Source organism: Dermacentor silvarum, chromosome 1, assembly GCF_013339745.2.
Source record: "Dermacentor silvarum isolate Dsil-2018 chromosome 1, BIME_Dsil_1.4, whole genome shotgun sequence".
Taxonomy (NCBI): domain Eukaryota; kingdom Metazoa; phylum Arthropoda; class Arachnida; order Ixodida; family Ixodidae; genus Dermacentor; species Dermacentor silvarum.
This window is the reverse complement of record NC_051154.1, coordinates 94791539-94816843: the sequence shown is the minus strand read 5'-3', so window position 1 is coordinate 94816843 and position 25305 is coordinate 94791539. Positions and strand designations below refer to the sequence as shown.

Genomic DNA, 25305 nt, shown 5'->3' with positions numbered 1-25305 from the left:
AATAGGCTTTTTCACAGTTCAAAATTTCACTGCAGTACACTTTTAACCCCTTGCTTAGTTTCAATTCTTTTTTTCATGTCAGTGGTAGAGGATTGGAAAGCAGAATGTGCTAAGGAAACTTTATTATTTCATTGCACATAGCTTTTAAACGTGGCTGCCATTTTCATTTTTGATAGAGTTCATTTGCCAATGGAAGCTTTCAATAAAACTTAATCTGTACTTTTACTGTTTAATAATGAGCAATAAAATTCCTTTCAACTTTGTTTTGTAAGACAACTCTCCCAAATAAGCTTACCTTTTCTTCAACGCATAAGGGCAACAAACATCCTGGCCATTCAATGTTTCACGAGGCTAAAATTCCGACATTGTAGCTTTATATATGTCCTCACAAATAAACAATACAATTTTTGCAGCAATAGTGCTCTTGGTTTGGCTGAAGTGTTCAAACATTTTGTATAGACAAACTAGCTATAGAAATGAGTACATCTTGAAATAACGGAAATTGCATTTTTTTATGTCATGTAGTACAAGGCGATTTCTTCACAAGGCTGCAACATGGTGCTTGATGTGATCTTCAATGAATGAAGCAATGAAAAAGTAGCTGTGGTCGTAACCCTGCAAGAACATGGAACACATATACAGAAAGTAAGCAAGCATACAGCATACCTAGAACAAATTTAACAACAGTATTTGGAACAAAAATATCAGTAGGTTGAAGGACTACTGACACTCTATATCATGACATGCAGAGGAACCACCCCCTCCCACTCTTTGTACAGGCTGTTTTAAAGACCCAAATTCATTAAGCCACCATTTCATTATTCAAACTGAAGCTGCAAATCTGCACTTCGAAAGTCCTTTCACTATCACTTGCAAGAAATGATTCACATAGAAAAAAAACAAAAAAAAAAACAGAAATAACACAGGAACAAGAACACACACACTAAGTCTCACACAGCTGAGGTTGCCAGACTGCACACTGCTTTTGCCAATTCGCAGGCCCTTCCAACTGTAGAAGTCAATGAGCCAAACATGCCCATTTACCTGAACCTCACATTCACAGATACTCCTCTGCCTGGAGCTTCTTGACTGTGCCTACTAGACAGCAGTGCTCACATTACTTAAATGTTCACTACATTTGAATAATGCTCCTTGGTGATTATTGCGATGTGGAGTTGCTTGAGAATAACTGCAACACTCCCATGCCTTTGAGTATACACAAAAAGTGCTTGAATGAAGCACGTTATCAAAGCATTATTCATACCATTTACGTATGTCACCAATGTTTTTCTTGGCACAAGTCCTTCTAGCCATAGCACAAATCCACCGTAGTGATGCATTATCTGTATTTGTTTCTCACTCATTCTTATCATGGTGTTCTGTCTACAATTTCAAGATCTAGGATCAGATGCTGCATCATTCCTTGTAAATACGTCACTTGTAATACAGTATAGACCACTTATAACGTAACCGCTTATAGTGCAGGACCGGATATAGTGCAGTCTTTTCAGACTCCCGTTATTTTCTCATAGCACTCCATGTATACACATATCGCTTATAGTGCAGTTGCGGGAAACGAATAGGGTTGCCAGATTGGGCTATTATTTGCCAAATTGGGCTACTTTTTACGCGGCTCAGCGTCGAAAATTCCAAGTTGGCTACATGGCTATATTTGGGCTATTTTTGTATTAAGGACTTCCGGGTCCCCGGGACCCCGTCAGCACTGACAAATTTTGGGAACGCCGGTTTATGAAAACCCAAAGCTCATTGCTGTGAAAAAGTTATGTAGGCAATCTCGAAGGCTGTGTTTTTAGGCAATGTCGTTGCTGAGTGGATGGCGTTAAGTCATCGCTGCCATGTTTACACGTCTTTCCAGGCTAAGCTCTCTTTTTGTTTTGGTTTCGGCGCCATCTGCTGCCGCTTCACGCGTGGTTCAGTAAAAAACCCGTTCTCAAAACTAAGCATGGGCAAGTGGCCGAAATACAGCCGTGCATATAAGAAGGAATGGGAGAAGGACCCCTCTTTCGAATGTAAATTTTACTTTATGCGCATATATTTGGTTTTAAAAGTGTCTGGTGGTGCGTTGTTTCGGAATGGAGCAAGAAACTCGGTAAAGATCTTACTCTATCACAAAATTTCCGAAATTCATTCCGCATTCGAAGGCAACTATTGCATCTGCAAAGCATAAAACCATTCAAAATTTAAGTTATTGCAGTTGAGAATGAGGATATTTTAAGGTAGGGTCAAGGTCTTGCGTGAGGCTCCCACATGATCACGAACTTCGGCACAGGCACGAGCGCGCTGTCGCACTTCGTACTTGCGTTGGACGCACTTTTTACTTGCTCGTCGTCTGCCGTTATCTCAAGATCGGTAGCCACGGCACGGTGCGCGTGGAGGACCGCTGCCGGAACGTTCCGTCCCCTCTTGCCCTTCTAGTCTTTGGAAACACACAGATATTGTTGGCCCACTGGCTTTATTAAAGAAAGCATAATCGAATGCGCTATAGGATATTTATTGTGTTTCCTTTTTGCAGAAGCAAGAACACACGTGCGCCATTTTCAGTTAGTGTGACGTAGTGACGGTAACGGAGGGTGCGCCAGCCTGGTCAAGCCGAGTGTGTTCGCGAAGAACGAGTTATCAGAGTGCGCGGGCTTGTTTCCTTTACTGTTGTCTGCCCCGGCGGGCTGACCACCCGTAAAATGAGTATTTTTGGAACGTGAGAATGCTTTCACTAGGTTTAACAAGATTGGTTGTCTATGATAAAATAACAGGTAACTGAGCAAGAGGTATTTCCTTTTATTGCGATAGCAATTATATGGGCACTCCAAGCGCATTTCTACCGTGGTCGTAGTCGTCGCTTTGAGGTTGCGTCTAAAGTCCAAACACGGTAACATCGTCGCCGCACGCGCATGTGTTCCCTAGTGGAATTACATTTCTTTATTTGTTTCCAAGTCCCACTGAAGGTAAGGTACACAGCCCCCCTCGGAAGTTTAGCAACACACGCATTCGTGCCTGCATTCACAGAAACTTACGCACACGTTTTCAAATTGCACGAACCTTGCCAGGGAATCCCTGTTTAAAAATTGCACAGTTCAATGCTTCGATACGAATACCACCTGGGTTATTGCCAGCGCCGTAATCCAAGTGGCAATTGAGACTGTAAACTTTAATTCACCTCTTCTGCTACGGGCCAGCAGGTCGTTTCGTTTTTGCACTCAAAGGCGAATTACAGTCACAACTGTCCCTTCTTCGCACGAGGAAATTGCGAGAAGGCTTCAAGTTTTCTCCAGAGTCCAGTGTGCCTCTAAGCGGCAGCATTTGCTAACTCAGCGTCAAGCTGCTTTCGAGTAGAAAATACAAAGCTGCTTTCGAGTAAAAAATACCAAATTGAGACAGAGAAAGAGAGAGAGAGAGAGAGAGTGGGATAGAAATAACATGCTTACTTTATGAATCAAGCTTAGGAAAGGCATCACTATTCTAAAATGCATTGAGCTCGGGCCGCCTCTTGGGCACTCGATCGTGACGAGCCGAAGCTGATTCTAGAGGCTGGAGCTGGCAGTATTTTGCCCGACACTTATAGAGAAATGCCTAGAGTAAAGCGAGGCGTGAACTAAAGTTAGCTCATAACGTGGCTCAGTAAATACTAATAATGTATCAATTGGAAACGAAATCCTTCGGCTCGTAACAATAAGTGGTGTCCAAATCCACGTCTGAGTGGCAGCTTTCACTAGAATTCATTACGCAGATCTTGAGGCCACTGTTCTGCTGGTTGCATGCGGCGGAAGTAATTTTGGAGTCGGAAATACGCGGTGAACCATCTGCACCATCTATAAGACACCTACAGAACATCATCAAACTTTTAGCTATGTTTTTGGCTACTTTTGGGTCACAAAAAATTTGGGTCTGGCTATCTTTGGGTTACATTTTGAGATCGTTTGGCTATTTTTTGTTGGGGCCCATTTGGCAACCCTAGAAACGAAATACCGGTTACAGTGCGGCTGCCTAGGAGTACGGAAGTCAGCGGAGACGGCGAACGCTCCCCTCAAACGGGCGCTCCAAGGAGTGCTCGAGGAAGAAAGAGAGACGAAGTAGAGGAGAAGGGCATGTGGTGCGAACGAACAGCCAGTGAGGCTGAAACCAGAATCTTGAGTGCGAGTCATGAAATATCACGGCGCGCATAGCGAGCGAGGGTCACGAAACTGCGAACGCCGGCCAACGCTCGCTTTACGATAACGGCAGTAAACGAAACTTCAGGGAGCGGGCGGCGCCGGCACAGCACCGCGAAGGGCGCACGCGGAGACCGTGGAATGTGAGGGAGGAGGGCAGCAGGGAAGCGGATTTCGCCTCGGCAACTCCGCCGCTTCGGTGGCTCCCCTCGCCCTCCCTCACTTTCGACTGTCACCGTGCGCGCCCGCCGCCGTGCAGGCGCCGCGCCGCTCCAGCCGGCCCGGCGCCAGCTCCCCGAAGTTTCGTTTTCTGCCGTTATCGGGAAGCGGGCGTTTGCCGGCGTGGGTAGTTTCGTTGGCCGGCCTGGGACAGTGCCGCTGCTTCCCTCTGCGCCGTAGCCGCAGCGTGCAAGGTCAACACGTGACTAGAAAGTAGAGGAAGCATAAAAGAGAAAGAAGGGTTCACTTCCAATTTCTACGCGTGGCTACGGTAGCGTGGCTGAAACGTCGGCACGTACACGCATGTTCCAGCACAACGCAGAATCAGCGACCTTGCGATTTGAGAGAGGGTGAAATGTCCGCTGCGTTTCTTTTCTATCTTTTTTTTTTTGTTCACGCGCGACATTGAGGAATCTCTCCTAAGCTTTTACTCTATGGCGGTGCCGGAGCAATGCCAGTCGGAGGTGCCGCCGCCGCATGAATTATTTCGAATTAACGAGATTTGACTGTAAATTGAATGCAAACGTTCTAGCCGCATTCCTCGACTGTTGCACACACGTGGTGACTCGGTGCACATGGTTTGCATATGTGCGGGCCATGAAAATTGTTACTTTGGTTATAGTGCGGTACCGCTTATAGTGCGGATATTCATGACTCTGGCAATTTACGTTATAAGCGGTCTACACTGTGTGTGTATATATATATATATATATTTTTTTTTTTTTCATAGAGAAAGAACTAGCCACTATGGTTCTAGATGAAGTGCTCCAACTTGCACACATCCCCTTTACCTCTTGCATTCGCAGCGTGATGCCCACACCATTCTTCTGTCCAGCCTCCAGTAGATGCTCTGGAAGGAGTTGCTGATCTTTTAGAAAGTTGTCCTCTTTGCCCTTGCAAAGAAAGAATGAGGAAAATAGATTTTAGCACTGTTAAGCACCATAATTAAAAACACATTACAGACATTAGGGCCACAATAGGTTGTGCCAAAGGGAACTGTAAGGCAATAATGTTTAGAAGTAATTACGATAAATTGTAATGCAGAAACAGGCAGAGAGAAATGTACATGACATGGTCTTTTTCTGTCTGTTCTTTTCAGCGCTTCGATTTATGATAATGCTCAAACAAGAAACCCAAGTCTTCACAGCTAGAGTTAAACAAGAATGCAACTTCAGGACAGTACATGTTCGAAAAAGTAGAAATGTTGGCCTTGTGAAAGCATGGGACACTATGCAGTGACTAGTACGCCAATTTTACCGAACCATATTAGAGCACCCATTTTGAAAATAACGAAATATCATTGCTAATCACTGAGCACAAAGCAGATGTTCAGAATGTGTCACCAGGGTTCATTCGGAATGTTTGAGTCAAAATTGAAGGGCATACCTGCCAACCTGAAGACTTTCACATTTGTAAACTCATGACCGGGGGGGGGGGGGGGGGGGGGGGGGAGCGGGAATTCTGGCGAAAAGTACAACTGCAAACACACTTGCAAGTACTGACGTGGCTTCCAGCACGTCATCTCACTTCGCAGCCGCTACGACTATGAAACACCGGAGTGCCGGAGTCGCACTGCGCCTGGCGCAGCAGCTGATCACACAAAAAAGAAAGAGAGGACAACACAACACGGCATACCCGCAAATTAAGGCCTAGCGAAGGCGACAGGCGTGACGGCAGGCCACAGCCTCCTATAGAGAAACTGCGCCTACCGCATCAACCCGAAATCGCCGTCGTCTCTGGGGGCGCCATTTACGTAGGGTGGGTCAGTGTGTTGAGAGTAATGACAACCAGTGACGTTGGGGACAATGTGCACCAAGCCGGGCAATGTCACAGAGTGAAAAATGCTGCCCTTACTCTGCAAGCAATGAAGGTTACGGCGTACACCCCTATCTCTATGCGTGCACCCTACATAAGAGGCGCCCCAATCTACCAGCATTGGTGTGGCTTTATTAGGAATTTCCAAATTTTTCATGAATAAAACCAATTTTCCGTTCCGTAAAAATTGAGTCGACATTCGTAAAATTGTAACACGGGTCTAAATTCGTAAATATCACAGAAAATTCTGAAGAGTTGGCAGGTATGCAAGGGTGACTCAAGGATTTACAGAGAAGTCCGAGTGGACCAGATGGTCACCATTCATCTAATAAAAAATAAAAGCAAGCAAGCACATGGGTAACCACTGATGGTGAGAAACGCCTGACTTGTATGTTATTTGCTCTCTGTGGTTCCATTGTTGCACTTCTTTTACCACAAAATAATTCACAGATGCTGAAGATGATAGCTAAGGACGGTGAATAAGGCTGTCTTTACACTAGGCTCTGTATCCGAGCTAGTTGGTACAACTATATTTTAAGGCAGGTAAAGCACAAATAAAGCACGGACAGCAGAAAGAATGAGGACATACAGAGCGCTACTTCCAACTAAATTTTATTACGCAAAAAAAAAAAAAAACGTATTATATGCATTCACCATTCATAGCCACAGCGCATGCGTCAGAAATATTCAATAACTGGATAATTGACCAACATTATTGGCCATCGAGGCGATGCCCAAGCCGCACACTCACAGATAAAAATCACGCCCACATGGAAAACAACGCCTTGACAACAATCTATACATCATTTCTTTATTCAATTAAGAACTACGGATAATTTTCCCTACACTGTTCCTGGTGTCATTGTTCGTTGGCCTCTTATGATACGATTATTAAAAATCGGGCCCCTCGGTTTCCTTTCTTCTCGTTCATTATGTAGCGAGGGTGTCAAAGCTGACAGCTTTGATGCCTTCAGGTAGCATGTGTGGGTTTATTGACCAGTTGCCTTCACCCAAAAAAGTTCATGTAGACATGACACCTGCAGCAGAAAGGATGTTCACATCTGCTGCCAAGGCTGTGAGTGGTGGCGCTGGCTAACAGTCCCAAGGTTAGTTCTAGTAGATGAACATAAATACCCCAGAAAGTGGATGGGAAAATGGCGCTGCGGTAGCTCAAGTGGTAAGAGCATCACACGCGTAGCGCAGCCCACTTGTTTTTTCATCCACTTTCATTTCCATTTATTTATTATTTCTTTAATTCAGTTAAGAACTACGGATAATTTTCCCTATGCTATACATGGGACAAAAAGGGAGATCAAAAAGGTAAAACAAAAATAACGCAAAAATTGTATAAAAAGAAACTAGCATTATGAAACACTAGAACACTTCCACGGGGAATAAAAAGTTAAAACAGGTGATAAAGGCAGTGTGAAAAACCGAGGCACCAAAAGAATGACTCGCTATCCCGGCCCTGCGAAAGTGGATGTCCAGTGAAGCTGTTGAAAACCACCACTACAACTGCTGAGGGGGGTATGCAATGCTTTATAGCTCAATTCCCCCTCTGGCGCATTATTCAGCCACAGGAGAATGTGGACATGCGGAATTCCACGGCAATACGACCAGCGGTAGCACGCCGCCGCTGGTCGTAATGCCGTTTCTTTTCCCTTTGCCGCTCCTCGTATTCCCATTGCTCCTCGGGAGTCCTAACTATGTGTTGCCTACCCATAGTGGTGCTGCAACAACAATCAAATCAGTTGCTAGGTTGGTTCTTTTATATATGAAAGGCTAGTGACGTCACTCCCTACGTCGCAAGCTGCCATTGGCACGGCAGCTTGCGCAATAGTATTGTTTACCGGGAAACATACGCAAGGAGCGCTACGCATTGTTATCAGGAGCTCCTTATAATCAATGATGTGGTTTGGATGCTTGTTCTGTGCTTGTTCTTTATTCAAACGAATGCTGTGCTGTATCTGTTATACCAAAGATTTCGCTTTTCGCTTCAATTGCTGAAGGTATTTTTTCTATGAGGACGCCGCGGCGAAAAATCCTGACCAACTAGAGGCTAATAGCTTCGCTGTAAAAGAAAGTGCATGTGTAAAAACTCTAGGAAGAGGAAAGAAAGAGACAGGAGAGAACAAAGCAGAGAGTAATTCAAGAAGCTGGTGCACCACATCAATTAGTGTTGGAAATGATCAAGCTCTTTCCTTGAGAGCGACAGAGAAAGGGCGCTGATGCAACTGGGGTCAAGCCGTTCAATACCCACATCAAAAATTTCTCGGGCGCTCTGATCCCTGAAGCTCCCGATTTCTTTGGGTTTTCTTGCATAATAAAATCTAGCTGGAAGTAACGCTCTGCATGTTTTCATTCTTTTCGCTGTTCGTGTTTTATATGCACTTTACCTACCTTAAAGCTGTCTTCACACATTTGGAACTTGTATTCTTTTTCGCTACACTGAATACCCAACTACAACTTGTACAGCTGTTCCAAGATCTGTTTGCTTTGGTTATTAGCTTCAGTATTCACACAAAGGCTATATACACATGCTGCGGTGCCTGCAGCAATAGCGATATAATCATACTTGCTTGACAACAAACAAGTGCACTGCATAAGGTTATTCTGAATGTGGTGATTGAAAAACACACAAAATAATAAGAAACGAACCGTGTACGTCGAGAAACATGAACAGGGAAAATAATATGCACAAAGAAATCACATTTACTGTGCACTGGCATGACATGTTGTCACTGGTGCTATGCCTCCATCAAGCACAAAGCTCCAAAATTAACCCCTTACTGCATGAATTTATATTTTCCTGTGAAAAAATAAGACAAGCTTTAGTTTAGGCCAATATGCCTAAACAAATCTCACGTTTGCTACACTACGAAGTTACGGCTATATTTCATGACCATGCAGAAAGAAGGACATTTCAATTGCAGTTAACTTTGCAAAAAATAACGAACTATAGAAACAACTTTGAACTTTGCTTTAAAAATGGAGTGTATTTTTCGCAGCTCCAGCTAGTACAAATTTCTTTAACATTTGATGACATCATTGTTCATTGACTAATTGATACCTACAATATCTAGGACAGATTCTTTATAGACCTTGCTTATCTGTTAATTTTTTATATAAGTAGCCTTTAGGATCTTGAGGCAAGCTGAGAGAAAATCTTCTTCGGCTTCCTCCGAGATTAATTTGTTGTTGCTGTTTATTTGAGCTCTTGGAACACGGCAGGCCCCAGGCTATGTTTATCGTAAGGAATGCTGGCATTTTGATTTTCTGAAATACTCATCTCCATAACAGTGCTAATGATGCTAAGAAACAGCACAGCCCTCAGGAACATATTTGGTCACCAAATTTGTTGTTTCACGAGGACACAAATCTCTGCTCTCCTCCACAAAACAACCCATATCTCCATGCTGTATCACGTATGATACAGCAATTACTCCTAGTTATCCAAAACTTTTCAGGTATTTCTAGTTCAGAACATTATAGTTAATAATTAAACAAATACCCTAATATTATTTGTTGACTGATTGCAAGTGTATGTATGAATTGGTAAAATAACCTGTGTGTTTTATGAACTTTTTGCTATGTTGTGCTACCATACATTTCTTAAGAAAACTAACTCCGAAATTTTTCTAGTGCTACAGGCACTATGTATTTCATTGCTAGGCTAAATATGTAGGGTCTTCTTTCTTTTGGTTCTACTATGCTTGAAGTTGTCTTATGTGTGTCATGTATGATACACTATTGCGGTAAAGGGTAAAACAATTGTCTAAATAGTCAATAAAATGGGAATACAGCGCCCACTATGCATTATAATAAAAGGTGCATCATAGAGCATGTAATGCACCTTTTGGTAATTTATATGTGATACCCAATGCAAGGCTTCCCAACTACACATTCCGCCTTGAAGTGTGCTGGTTTTCATTACAAACTGTCTGCACCTCTGTTTTCAAGGAATTCAGGCAATGCACCACATTTAAGGAGCTTAAAGGACCCTCAATATTTTTATGAAAGGCAGACAAGTTATCCAGATTAACTGCCCAGCTGGCTACACTGCACTAGGGGAAGGGGAGGAAGAAGAGAGAGAAGGCAGGAATGTTAACCAGAAAAGTGTCTGGTTGACTACCCTACGCTAGGGATGGAAAATATAATCATGAGAGGGAGGGAGGGAGGAAAGACTCAGTGAATTTGTGCATGCATGCGGATGGCATCACGCAGTCAAAGGCGTTTACACAGTACAAGGAAGGCAACTAACATTTTTCATTCAGTCCCAATGTTTTAAAAAAACACATTAGTTCTTTTAGAGCAACTCACGTTGACGATGGCTGGGACTATGGTCCAAGAATACTGTTTTTCTTAAAGGGGCCCTGAACCACTTTTTATCGAAATGGAGAAATGCATTTGAAGTGAAAACAGGCTATTTCAGAAATAGTTTGCAACAAAAAGTACTTCAATGCGTTCAGCAGAAGCGGAGTTATTGGCAATGAAACACGGCCTCCGTTGTGCTCCCGTTCTTTCTTCAACGCCTTGCACTGCGAAGGCTACGGCAGAGTGGGGTGTGCCCACAAAGCTCCGCCTTCTAAATGTCACCGTGGCGCGCAGTTCAAATTTCATTCACGACTTCCGATTTTGGTGTATATGACGTGCTAAATGTAACCCAAACGCGGTTGTCCTCAGCAAGAAACAGTGTGCTTAGACAGTGGACTCGTGGCAGCACCCTGCGGCGGACGCGGTAACTACGCTGCGTAGCCGACCACAGCAACCAATAGCAACCGTCTAAGAGAATGTGCTTTATGACGAAATAAAGCACACAGAAGACAGTGAGTAACATGGCTTCTTTGGAAACGAGAGCGTTTGAGAAAAAAGTGACTTCGTGCTCCGCTTGTGAGCCCCACGCATCGTGCAAGAGTGCAAAATTTGTCTGAGATGTTCACAGCAGCATATGCCATCCATTGAATGTGTTTTTTGCCAAGCCTGAGGGGTGGTTCAGGGCCCCTTTAAGGGGATGGTTGTCAAGGTTGTTGAGTGTGGTGCAAAGCACTGTCATGAGTCACCGGCAAGACGTGTGATAATGTGAAAAAAGACGAAGACGCCGGCAAAGAAACGGAGAAGGGACCCGCAGACGTGAAGCACGTGAAGTGCGAGAGAAAAAATAAGAAATGAAGAAAAAGGAGAGGCATGGGGAGATGAGTGGGCATTGCCGACGTGGTCAAGAAGCAGTTCCATCTCCAGCTGTGCTCTCGAGATGGGAGGCAGCAGCTTCGAGGACCACGGACCAGAGAGGGGACGTTCGCGAGTTGGCCAGCGACAACTCCTAAGCCTGAGCCCCAACTGCGTCGCTGTGGCTGTGTTCCGTGGCCCCGGTCCAGCCCCACGTTGCCGTAATCGGTTGCTGTCCTTTGCCACGAAGGCAATCGCCAATGCCACGGCAGTGGCACAATGGCCGACTGGCCCAGACCGTGTCCTGTGCCACGCGGGTCTCGGCGCAAGAATGCAGCCTCATCGCTCTCGAGGAAGGTCAACGCCCACGCTGCATCGGAACCACGGCGTCCTTTGCCACGCTGGGCCGGAATCTGACACGACTGGCGACGGTCAGAACGTTCGTTTGTTCGTGACTTCGCGTTGGTTAGTCGAGCGGAGAAACAATATGTAGTAGAGGGCTTGTTTGTTTTTTATATGTATAGTTAGTTTTTGAGGTGTTCCGTGAGTGTATAGTGTTTATAGTGTGTCAGGGTAGTTTGCTGTTTGTTTTTCTTCATTACAATTTTTCTGTATGTTCTTTTACATATTTGCATTCTGTCTGTCCATTTCTGGAGCACTGAAATTCGTGACAAGCACTTTTCTCTGTGTACTGAAACAAGGACAATCATGCAGAAGGTGTGCAGTTGTCTCTATATGTTTACATCTACAAACAACACATTCGGCACTTCTAGTCGTTTTGATGAGGAAGGTGTAGGCATTTGTGAATGCTACTCAAACCCATATATGAGATGAGAATTCGTTATTGCTTTGTGCATGTTATTTTCATGTTTATTCATGCCATCATCATCAGCCTATTTTTATGTCCACTGCAGGATGAAGGCCTCTCCCTGCGATCTCCAGTTTCCCCTGTCTTGGCTAGCCGATTCCAACTTGCGCCTGCAAATTTCCCAACTTCATCAACTCACCTAGTTTTCTGCCGTCCTCGACTACACTTCCCTTCTCTTGGTACCCATTCTGTAACTCTAATGGTCCGCGGATTATCCATCCTACGGATCACATGACCTGCCCGGCTCCATTTTTTTTTCTCTTATTGTCTATTAGAATATCGGCTGTCCCAGTTTGTTTTCTGATCTATGTTATTAATGTATTTTCATGTTATTCACATGTTTCTTGGAGCACATGGCTGTTTCTTGCTTTCTCCCAAAATCAGCATGAACCCTGTGCGACACACATCCTCATTTTCAAACACTTTCTGGTGATCAGGTAGGTTTGGTTTTAGTTTTCGAAATCCAGGTGCTCAGTGTGATTCCCCAAACCATGAGCAACATATGTGCCAAGATCGTGGCAGATCCAATGTTGGTAACATGTCTTTAAGAACAGCCATCTCAGTGTTGTAAGCAACACTGCAAGTACCTTCATGTACCATGTGTGTAATAGCAGCAGCAGCCTATGTTACCTGCCTTATAGTGTACCTGCAATGTCTTGAGATGTCATGCTACTATTGACTACACTAGACCTGACAAATTCAGATCAGCACCACAAAGTAATACAAAGCTATTAAATTATTTATTGCATACTGCATTGAAATTATGCTTCTGGCTTCCCAGTTTTAGCTAAAGAACAAATTTTTGGACATATCTGGCCTCAAATATGCTTTCCCTGCAACCACATGGAGGTCTAAAACAACACTGTGCCATAAAAGCACTCAATTATTCAAATGTGTGAGGTACCTAAATATTTTGCAACAGACATGCCAAATGTTTAGGCACTTTTAGCACAGCATGATGCTGACAAGTGACTGCTGACAGCATATGCACGGTTTAAAATTTATCCAAAATGAACCTCAATGCTGAAAACTGCTGTGTGTGTGTAGCAAAGGGCGTGCTGAACAGGTCCATGATATACGCAAGATGTTAATTTTCTAGGTCAGTCCTCTCTGGCTTGCACACAAGTCAGACACTGCAAATCCATTTTTCCTTAATGAATGAATCAATGAAGCACTAACACATGCTGTAATTGAGACCATCTTCACTGCATTAATTTATCTTGAATGTACTTCCTAGTTATGTGTGACCTTCAAAAAAAAAAAAAAAAGATACCTGCACTTGCCGTACTTACCAGTGGAAATTATTACTTTCCACTATTAACATCACTTTCCACTGGGTGAACAGAAGTAGTTAGAACCACTCAAAGGGCTCACACCAGTCTTTATGGAATCGCGAAGGCTGGCACAGAAGGAGGAATATTAATCTGTCACGTATAATATTCACATTCCACCTTAAAGTGTGCTGGTTTTCATTCAAAACTGTTAGCAGCTTCTAACGAATTAAGGAGTGCACCACATTTAAGGAGCTTCCTTCACAGCACCTGTGAAGCAGCCACAAGCACTCCTGTTTTCTGTGTGCAAAGCACTACAATATGATCCAGCATAGCCAGTTTAGAACACTGTAGCACACACACCCACAACTAGAGTGCAGTATAGAATTGTCCTAGCAGTTTTTCAATGAAGCAGTGGTCCAATACAAGCATAGTAGTAGTAATCAGGGCTTTTTTTGATGCAGCAGCTAATATTTTTTTTTTAGGCTTTGACTCTATTAATATGCTAAACTACTAGTCCCACTGCCATTCTCCCTTGGAATAAGCAACACAAACATAACATGGCAACACACAGAAGAGGACAACACATATCTCTCCTGTGTGTCACTAACTACCCCAAATGTTAATGCTGCTGCCATTATACCAGCTCTAAGCAATTTGAAATGCTTGTGAATAATAATAATAATAATAATAATAATAATAATAATAATAATAATAATAATAATTTATTTCTGCCTCAAGAAATACAGACAGGGGAGCTGCAGAAAAAGCTATCCTAAACATCTTGACTCAGGTGCAGCCCCGAAATAGTTTTGCTTTTGCTTTTACTTTTGATATGCTTTTGAATTTCAAACCACTTTGATGGCTGAGAACTCATAAAATGATACTGGGACCGTCAGTTCTGCATTTATTGTCAAGCAGGGCTGCTCGAGTTAGTCATGAACAGGGTCACTGCCTGACAAAAGGACTTCAGGAGGTGGGGATTCTAGTGGACATTAGACAACCAAAGGCAATCAAAATTATTTCATGCACCATCTTAAACACGCTTCATACTTAATTCAAAACTGTTTCCACATGTAGTCTGTAAACCATTTTGAATAAAATATTTCGTCGGGAGCTGATAGTCCTAACACATTACAGTGGAATCTCGATGATACGAATCTCAGGGGGTCACAAAAAATATTCGTATTAGCCGAAATTCGTACCATCGAAACACAATTAAAACTAGCTGAATTATGGGGGGACGCGGGGATTAGATGGCGAAAATCGCAAGAAAAATCCATTTTTGAAAACCACGCGTTTCGGTATCTGCAACGCCTAATCTACGCTGTATCAAAATGGTTTGGCTGAAAACGCAAAAGTGGCCGAAAAAAATTAATTCGTCAGTGCGCAGGGCGAGAAAACAGCTTTAAATCGCGCAAAATCACCGCAGTTCACGGAGACATATCTCGTATTTCCCCCCACCAAGCGCCGCCCTCTTAGTATTGTTCGAAAGCTCAATGTTTCGCCGTTCTGCTTCTTAATTCGTCCGTCGTCGCCATCTTGTAACAAATGCACAAACACAAAAGAAGCGCGGGTCTGCGATAGGTAGTCACACGGGCCCTCCGATGAAAGCGGGCTTCCGATTGGCTGCTGTGCTGAAAGGCGTCTGGTTGCTGCTGTGGCAGGGGCAAGATGGCAACCGCAGTTGTCTGCCTCGTAAACCACACCAGCGTATTCACTTGACACGCAGAATTCCGACTACTGAGAGCTCCCAGGTTAGTGAAGGATCGTCGCTCGTTGGAGAAGAAATTCTGGACGAAGCACGCCTTCGGAATACGGAAGCGCAAGCCTCCTACGGCAAGAAAAATACGTCTATTAGCGGGAGAAGCGGAGGAGCACCCGACTGAACTTGTCGCGCTACCTTCCACCGTGGATTACGTGCCGCGCTATCTTGCACCGTGTGACTCCAGCAGCGAAACAGACAATCGCCCTGTGCCATCAACACCGATAACGCAGTTGACGGAAGACGCGCCAACGGAGGCGCGGCCGCTCGAATCAGCCGAGATCGTATCTCGGTAGACATAGCTCCCTGCGACTACGCAAAATGGCACAAACACAAAGAACGCGGCCCGAAGCACAGCAGCCACTCCATCCGATGGGCTGCCAAAAAGGAGGCAAAGCACAAAAGCAACAAAAGTGCCACCGGTTCAAACTCTTTGCGCCCAGTCGCGGCATCCGCGCTGTCCGGCGCCGCGTCCACGCATCCACACTAAATGAGAAAGGGAGAAAGCGCATGACTGCGCGCTGTTCTCTTTCGCGGCCGTCGGTGGGGTGACGTTTGTTCGTATCAACCAATGCAGATCGAAAATCGATTCGTAACAACCGTTCCCCAGCACGTTGCAAAGTAATGGGGCTCGGCCGGGACCACGGAAAAATTCGTATCATCCGGAAATTCGTATTAACCGTGATCGCATCACCGAGATTCCACTGTACTTAAAGGACAATGCTGTGCCAGATGCTTCTAAAAACAAAGTAATAACACAGTTGTAGACTTTGAAAAGAACTTCAAATTGGCCCTTACCCTAGCCACAGCAGTGATGGCAGACTATAGTGGAGCCCTATGTAACAGTGGAATTCCTTTACATTCAAGAGTGCTGCCCAGTGAACTAGCTTCTGCTAGGGCTGCCAAGGTTTCAAGTGCTCTGCACCTGCCATTCTCACCAGACCCCATCAATGACATCACTGGTGGCAGACAAGACCAGTACTGCCACTGCACAGTGCATACAAAACTCTGAACTGGCAGTTGCGGCAGTTGTGGCTCCGTTACAATACGAGATCAGTCAAACTATCATGACCAAATACTTTACAGGATACTCAAATGGAAAAGCAAAATTGGTTAGTTTTGTATATACAATTTGAAATAGCAAATACTTCACTTTTCCCAAGAGAAGAGATCTGGCATATAAGAAAAATTCAGAGCCATTCCACTCTGTGAAGGTGGATGACTAGCAGAGCTGTATGTGAGGTCTATACATGACCGATGACGCGTTGTGGGCACACTGATGTTTGTGGAACATTGAATGTCGACCCTTTCCTAGAGAAATGCCACAAACCACTTTCCGTCTGGCCGAGACATATCTATATTGAAATCATCCACAATTACGATGGAAGTGGAGTCTGTAGGGGCGATCCGACAAAAGGTGCGTACGCTTGGCGTTTGCGGCACGGTCTTTGTCCGTATTACGTGCCGCCAGCCGTCACCGCGCACATTCCTGCTTCTGTTCACGGTGTTTTTCGTAGGCGTGCCGTTTTTCCGCAGTCCTCACCGCACGCGGCCTACCCATTGCACGGGTGGAAGGGAACAGATAAGATTACGTGGTTTGCCTATAGAGCCCGTGATGTCAAACTGCAATTCATACTAAACAGTGTCTATTCCGGTTTTACTTTTTTTATTACGATATTTTTTAAATCACAATACGTTTTGATACTTCTCGCAATTAAACGCAGTTGGGGCATACCCGGCGATATGCTTTTATCACAGTTTTTATCACCGGGATCAGCCGGTTGTGAGCTCTGGGGTGGCCGCCATCTTTTTTTCTTATGCACACTAACCGACAGAATCTAGGGTATAACAGCTCCACTGTAAAACATTCATAACCGAGAAATATGCTACAAAGCCACCTTCAAATTATTGAAGCAGCTTCCATGACATCATACGTCGTGAGAATGACTGGCTAAAGCTACCGTATAGACTTGTGTAAGGGCCGCACTTTTTCACAATTCTGGCAAGGTGTAGCCCTGACACGGGACCGAACCTTTTGGTTCAGTCCTGTGTAAGGGCCACTACTAGATGACTTTAGATACTAGATGACACTACTAGATGGCTCTCACCATCTAGCAGCGTGCAAAAATTCGACGATGCGCGCGTGGCATTGGGGAACCAAATGCGATTGCTTCTCCGTTGGAAACTTTTTTTTCAAAATTTTGGGCTGCAATGTTGGGGGTACGGCCCTTACACGAGTCTATACGGTAATTGAGTGTTGAACATTATGTTCAGGAAAAAGATTTCGAAAGATTTTTTTTGTACCCTTCATGCAGGTTGAGGACGAAAATCGATGAAAAAGACTGATATCTATGGCATTGCCCGATAATATCAGAAGTTTCACGCGAAGGAGACTGGCAAAGGGAAATTCAGATGCAATTTTCCACGCCAAGATCTGTTCTTTGACCAAGCATATACTTGGAAAGTTCAAAATGAGCAATCTACCAGATCAGCCTGTTTAGTGCTCGCCTTTGGTGTCCGTTAACCCTTTACGGTCATGTGTCGGGCCCACACCGCCATGCGAAAATATCGGCTCCGTCCACATGTAGGGAAGCGCCCGACGCGCGCGTTTGCTCGCATTCTTTGTTTATTTAGTTTATTTGGGTAGGTTGCACCATCTCTCGACCGTGTTTTCAATTACAAATTGCAGTTTTTTGTTGTTCACAGTTGAGGGGAGCATTTCTTGCAAGGGACTTGAAGAGATTCTCGTGCACAAATTGTAGCGCGTACTGATGACCGGATGGCGAAGTTTTCTGTGCGGGCATTTTATGGACGGGACTCTTGCGAGTTTAGTGAGTCTGATGATGATTTTAGTGCCGAGGAGGACTATGTGCCGCCTTCAGATGGTCATCAAACGACCTCGGATGACAGCATGTCAGAAGACACTGACTGTGATGACCCAGGAGGCAACGTTTCATGTGGTGATCACCTGCAACTATGCTCAATACTATGCTCAAGTACCGCTGACAGCAAAGGGTTTAGAGAAATGTTTCTCAAATAAATCCCCTAACATGTGTTTGTGTACTAGAGCATTTTTTCTGCATGGCGCTCAAAATGCGCAGAATGGCTTCTGACCGGAACTGCAAACTGGGTAAAGGCTTGTGACTGCAAAGGGTTAAATATGCCCATGAATGCTGAAAGAATTAGACAATGTTTTACCTGGTCAATAAAGAACCACAGGGGTGGCCCCTTGTACTTTTGCACGAGGCAGGTGGCATCGTACTCTTCCCATGCAGCACGGTCCTCACCAAGATAGTTTGAAAACGCCTTTTTACCCCAGGGGCACTCAGTAGGATGGCAGATGGGTGCAAATGCAGACACACTCTTGTACATGCCAGGATTCTTCAGAGCACAAATAAGTGCACCATGACCACCCATGCTGCAACAGAAGAAGATAACCATAGCAGACAAAATTTAAAACCAACTTATGCTTATTTTCAGGGCCTCAGTTTTGATCAAAGGCTGTACGTCAACTAATGGCCATTCAACTAGCACCTTATCATTTTCAATTAGCACAAATATTCAACTAGTGCTCCACACACTGCATAGCCAGTTTATTCAGTGCCACACAAGCTACATGAACATTCCATTAGACTGTTGGGGCCCTTTGTACAGACATAAATGTAAAAACAGCCAAAAGCAATAAAGATAAGAGCTAGCATTAACAAGTATAATTTTCACTATCACCATTATCAAGTATATCACAGGACAGTCACCTCAGAGGTCCAAACTATCCATATCCTGAGATGGGAGTACTATAGCCTTCCATGCTACAGCAGACAAGCTGGCATAGCCTTAGCACAGAAAGTTCGCTCCCACTCAACATGTCAAAATCACCACCTTATAAGATGAACTTCAGTCCTTTTCTCGTCATTTCACTAAACTCTCAGAAAACTGTACTTTTAAAAAATTTTTGGACAAGGTTTACATAATTAGAAAAATGACTTAGTAGTTTGCAAACTGATGCTGTAAGAAAAAGGGAGAGTCATTTTTAAAAAAAAGTGCGCAGAAACCATTGACAATGATTGCCAATGTAAGTGAATAGCCAAAATGAACGAGAGCAAGCGACAGAGAGAATTTTCCCTGCTGAATTTGACCCCTGACCAACCACGAAAACAGCTGAAAGAGCCAAAGAAAGCTATTGGCTTTAAAACTTAGAAAGTTCCAAGATTATCTTAGTTGCTGGTATCCTAGTCCAAAAATTTGTGCTTAGAGAGGAAGTATAGCTCAAGAATGAGAGAGAGAGAGAGAATAAACTTTAAGAGAATAAGCATTTTTACTGTAGCTCAAGAGCTCCATCTAAATACATTGGAACAGAGAAATCATTTCTTAAATTTTTCAGCAACCACTGCACCAATTTTGACAAGGATTGTTGCATTAACAAGAAAGTTAAAATCCAGTGACTGTAGAGAGCAGATTTTTTATTTAGGTGTTAATTTTCAAATTTCTTGAATATTGCAAAATTATACAACTCATCTATGAAGTTTACAGCTCTGTAACTCAGCAATGAAAAACAATATATCATGATTCTGTAAACTGCACCTAATACATCTAAAGTGGACAAAATTGTACAATACACTACTCTGAAGTATACCACTATTTTGTGAGTAGGACTTTTGCAAAACCCTTGTAGACATTGTAAGAATTTCACGTAAGCTGTGAATTCATAGATCAAGTTTGTCCACTTAGGTGATCTAATGGATTCAACTGACATAACAGCACTATCTGTTTTTGGTGCAGTTATGAACTTGCAAACTTTGTGCTTCAATATTTTTGAAACAGCAATTTTTGGGAACTTTTGCAGAAAACAACATGCCCTGAATCAAAATTCTGCTTCATAGAGTCATTGGAATTTAACTTTTTCTCTTAAATGCAAGACATTTCGCTCACATCAGTCAAGTCTCACAAAAACATTTCTGCGTTTTACATGTATTTGAATAGGGAAATTGTAGTTGGCCCCGAGCTAAAGCTTACTCTTTAAGAAGGTGCAACGCACTTTTAGTAGAGTTTCAAGACACCCATAGGTCTCCCGCAAGAATTTTTCCGGTTTTGCATCAGTGAAATTATAAAGAGCCACCCTTGCAACAATAGAAGGAGACCCAGCTCTAGGGGACAAATCATTATGTGTGTCGCCACCTCTTTCTTTTTGTCTTTTTTTTAGCATATGCTATGCAAATGAAGTGAAAATGTACCAACTTGCCCAAACCACTACACTTGTGTTTAATAGCCAAAGTTGGTGTGCCTCGACTCTCCACTGCCTTCCAATGCTTTTTTGCTCCTTTTTACAGTTATGATGGAGAAAACTGTAGTTCTCAAATGGTGAGGGCAATGCTGTGCCCAGTGGCAAGTTCATTAAGCTGTGCTCTCTACACTTTTCTTTTTATGTTTTATCCCCAAGTTAGGTATGACTTGTTTTATGTGCCCAACTCACCACAGTTAGCTCGTTTGCCACACTGTTTGCCTTTTTTCGTTGTTTGTAAAACCAGTTGTAAGTTTCTGCATGAAAGCCAAAAGAACTTGAATTTCATACACGTCTCATGGTAATGCCAATGTACAGTCAGCGTCACCCTTGCCTAGAGCACAGGAATGGTAGCTTCCGGGGCACTCCGGAGTCGGCCAGCGACGTCTAATGCTAGTTGCTGGAACCAAACGTGCCCAGCACCTACCGTTAGACGTCGCTGGCTGCCTCCGGTGCACCCCGGAGGCCGCCGTTCCTGCGCTCTAGGCAAGGGTGACGCTGACTGTACATGCTTGAGCCTTGCTCTCTACATGGGGTGAAAATGGGGGTGGGGACGGCAGACGTTTTTGGCTGAATACATTTTCTTCTGGCACTGCTGAAACCTGTGAGTGGCACTGCTGCACCGTGAGCCCTCAAATATTTGCTGCCTCTTGCATGCTGATATTGATCAGCCACTTCTTGACCGAACGAACGTGTACATGGAAGCAATAATGAAGTATGCTCAGTGTATTAACACTACTTAGGACAAGTTCGTAGGTTTAATAACTGCCACGATGGCTACACTTTCATGAAGGTTAAACGAAAAACTGATATTTGGGGGTACATTAAGACTATGCGATCAAAGTTTGGATTTTTGCAGGGCTTAAAGTCTCGCTTCAGTGGAAGGGGGGGGCCCTCATAGGATGACGACCAGTATAGTGAGCGCACACGCACACAGACACAAATATATATATATATATATATATGGAGCCGGGCCCCTCGGCTCAACATTGTTCAACACTTCTTCAGTATACACTCTTGCAGTGTAATATTTTTATGCCATACTGTTGGAACTCACTTTCTCTAGTGACTTCTTTTTATTAAAGAAATGTCACACTGGAGTCACTTGCAAACACATTTATACATTACTAAAGGCCCATTCACACTAGGCTGACATGACACTGATTTTGGTCTGCCGATTGTTGGCCACAGCGTTTTCCGTCCTGTAAACTGCTGTCGCCAACAGTCGGCACACCAAAATCGGTGTCATGTCAGCCTAGTGTGAATGAGCCTTAAAGGGGCCCTCAACCACTTTTTATCGAAGTGGAGAAAGACATTTGTAGTGAAAATAGGCTATTTCAGAAATACTTTGCAGCAAAAAGCACTTCAATGCGTTCAGCAGAAGCGGAGTTATTGGCAATCAAACACAGCCTACGTTGTGCTCCAGTTCCTTCTTCAATTACTTGCACTGCAAAGGCTACTGCGGAGTGGGGCGGGGCCACAACATTTCACCTTCGAAATGCCACCGTGGCGCACAGTTCTTTTGGATTTTAACGTACACGCCACGACTTCTGATTTTGGTGCCTATGAAGCGCTGAACGTAAGCAAAATGCAGTTGTCCTCAGCGAACCACAGTGCGCTTCGCCAGTGGACTCGTGGTGGCACCTTGCGGTGGTGTAGCCGACCGCAGCGACCAATAGCAGTAGCGTATAGGAATGTGCTTTATTACAAAATAAAACGCATAGAAAAGAGTGAGGATCATGGCTCCTGTTCAAACAAGAGCATCTGAGAGAAAGGTGACTTCGCGCTCCGCTTGCGAGCTCCATGACCACGTACGACAGCAAAACTTGGCTGAGATATTATCAGCAACGTATGCTACCCGCGGACTATGTTATTTCACCAAGCCCGATGGGTGGTTCAGGGCCCCTTTAACAGCCACGTTAAGCAGTGTGTTAAAGATGGCAATAAAACACAATTTTTACTTAAACTTTGTTTTTATATTTTAAAGATATTGCAGGACTCCTAGTGGTTCAGTCAGCTCAATTGCGACTTAATATGTGTATTGTGAACCTTGTGAAACCTGCAGCAGCATCGGAATAGCATCCCTATTGCAACGCCCACTGTTATGTTTTTCACCAAGCCCGAGGGGTGGTTCAGGGCCCCCTTAAGCAAAATGTGAGCTTGATGTGTGCATGAAATATGATAAAATATTATGTTCAAGCCCCATGAAACAATGCAGATATTTTCCCTAAATAGTGTGACAAAATGAAAAAAGCATCTGTGACAAGTTGCAAGGACAGCATACCTGTGCCCAAATATGCCTTGTCTGGTAGTGTCAACAGGGAAGTTTTTCTTGATTATGGCAGGCAGCTGGAATTTTTGTAACAAGAAAAAAAAAAAAAAAAACAGTAGCATGGCCATTAATTTGTGACACTACTGCATGTCTTTATGCAGAGTGAACATACTACTGAAGCAGCTCATATCCATGCCTACTTTCGTTTGTGCCGATAAATTCACTATTTTACTGAAAGGAACAAAAGAAAAAAAAGGAAAAGACCCCCCCCCCCCTCCCCCCAAAAAAGCCATCTTGTTGCGTTGAACATTACTGTCTATTACAAATCACCTTAATTTGAAACCATTAATCAGTTCTTGAAACTTGATTTTTTCGCAATGGCAGTAATGAACTTTATTATAAGGACACTGTCTTGTTCGTGCTTAAAACTCGCAGGGAATATGCAGCAATTCACTGTTTTATTTGAATTATGATAAATATGAACCATGAAAGACTTATGGCCACAGCTAGCGCTGTTATCAGAGAATGTGTCAATGCAAATTTTCCTTTGTTATTCAAGTACATGCACCCTATATTTCCCTATTCAGTGTAATGTTTCAATTTCTGCTGCCATGTTGATGGGGATATCAGAACAATAGAAACATGAGGTTTGATCACTAGCTTATAACTGTAGCATAAATGATACTGTGGGAAAGGAAAATACAGAAAAAAAAACACCACCTCTTTTGTCACATAGGAGTACATCTTGTAATTTTCCTTCCATTTACCCTGGGTAGCATCCACATAAAAGCCAGCACCAGTGCCAAGGTCATAATTATCATCCTCTCCTTCAATGTTGCATCCACCTGAAGAAAATTACTCCTTAATTCAATACTACTATGCAAAGACCTTGTACAGTGGAACCTCGTTGATACAATTCTGCGTAATACGTTTTTCGTGATAATTTTTTTTTCTTTTCCCGATAATACAATTTGGTTGGATAATACGTTGGATGATACTATTTTCAGATGATACGCTTTATTTTATGGTTCCCATGAAGATCGTATCAACGAGGTTCCACTGTATATATGCTCACCTCATCAGAACATCAGCTTAATAGAAGTGCACTGAATCTATGGGTCACTAAGATCCCAGACCCTCATAGACATGAGAATTCGGCAGAACAAAGTTTGTCTCAAGAGCAGCCTACCGTAGGCACCTTTCAATAAAAATTAAATTCTGGGGTTTTATGTGCCAAAACCACGATCTGATTATGAGGCGCGCCATGGTGGAGGTCTCCGAAATTATTTTGACCTCATGGCATGCACCCAATGTACAGTACAAGGACGATTTCTCTACCCCCCCCCCCCCCCCCCCCTTTTTTTTTTTTGCCCTATCGAAATACAGCCGACGTCGCAAGTTGATCCTGCGCCCTCGTGCTTGGCAACGTAACGCCATAGCCACTAAGTTTTGTGGTGGGCAGGTCGGACGCGTAGTAATTGCATTAGTGACTAGCAAATAGTGTTTTCCCATTTCTTTATCTGCTCACTTTTTAGGAGTTTCTTACAATTCCCGTCATCATTTACCCATTGCTCCATTGGCTTCTTAGGTTAAGGTCTTCCTCAGTATGTGTTGCAACTTATAAACTTGAGCAACGTTACTAGGTAGACAGAACGAGTATTTACTTTCAACAATATCGACCAGTGGACCGGAACTTCGTCAGCTGGAGTTTGCAAAGTGCCACTTCGCCACTGAGATTGAAAACGCCACACATAGCATGGCATACTAACGCGCACGCACACACACACACACACGCGTATACATAAAATACGGTATAAAGCGCGCAAGCACGTGTGCACACTATGTTAAATTCAACATGTATTTGCAAACCCCTGAACGACCACAATAGGATAAGTTAATCCCAAACTTACGAGGGCTTGTGTCGGGGCATACTATAGCTATTGACATTTCACTGGCGTACCTCTGGGCTCCAGCTTTCTGTATAAAATTCTGTTCAGTGCAAGTCAGCCCTGCAATGCAAATTGCATATTAGCACGCACGCAGGTTAGCCGGACAGCACAATAAATATTCCAAGGCAAGCATTTCGTAGTTAAAATCAGAGGCGATTGCTACAAAACGAAAAGGCAGTAGTTACTTCACCAGAAAGCCAGTAAAGAAGAGGCACGGAGGCGACTTCGGATTTAGGCGGCAAGTAGATTGCAAACTTCATTGTGCATTTTAGTGTTTCACTGAAGTGACTGTAGACTTTCTGCAGGCCATTAAAACACTTGCTGCTGGAAACCAACGTAAGCGCTTCCATTTCTGATCTTTGCTTCCAATTTCACACCTCTCGATAGTAGCAGGCAAAGGCAGCAGTTCACTGATAAAAAAGTAGCTGCTTGGTCTGTATCACGTGGCGTGTGCGTACGTTGAAGCGTGCACTAGAGTGTGCGTAAGCAAATTTTATTGCCACACCACTTTATGGGGTGGTATATGCTGCCCCCTA

At 43.7% G+C, this 25305-nt stretch overlaps 1 protein-coding gene across 1 annotated transcript; it reads right to left on the bottom strand.

Moving 5' to 3' along the window:
- Positions 1-487: 487 nt before the first annotated feature.
- LOC119432775 (S-formylglutathione hydrolase-like) lies at positions 488-25198 on the bottom strand. The gene is made up of 7 exons (XM_037699935.2): positions 24960-25198; positions 24731-24829; positions 23541-23665; positions 22833-22897; positions 18469-18688; positions 5177-5278; positions 488-615 (listed from the first exon to the last, which is right to left on the bottom strand). Exons 1-7 carry the CDS (start codon positions 25117-25119, stop codon positions 541-543), a joined length of 846 nt encoding a protein of 281 aa, XP_037555863.1. The 5' UTR covers positions 25120-25198; the 3' UTR covers positions 488-540.
- Between the last annotated feature and the right edge of the window lie 107 nt (positions 25199-25305).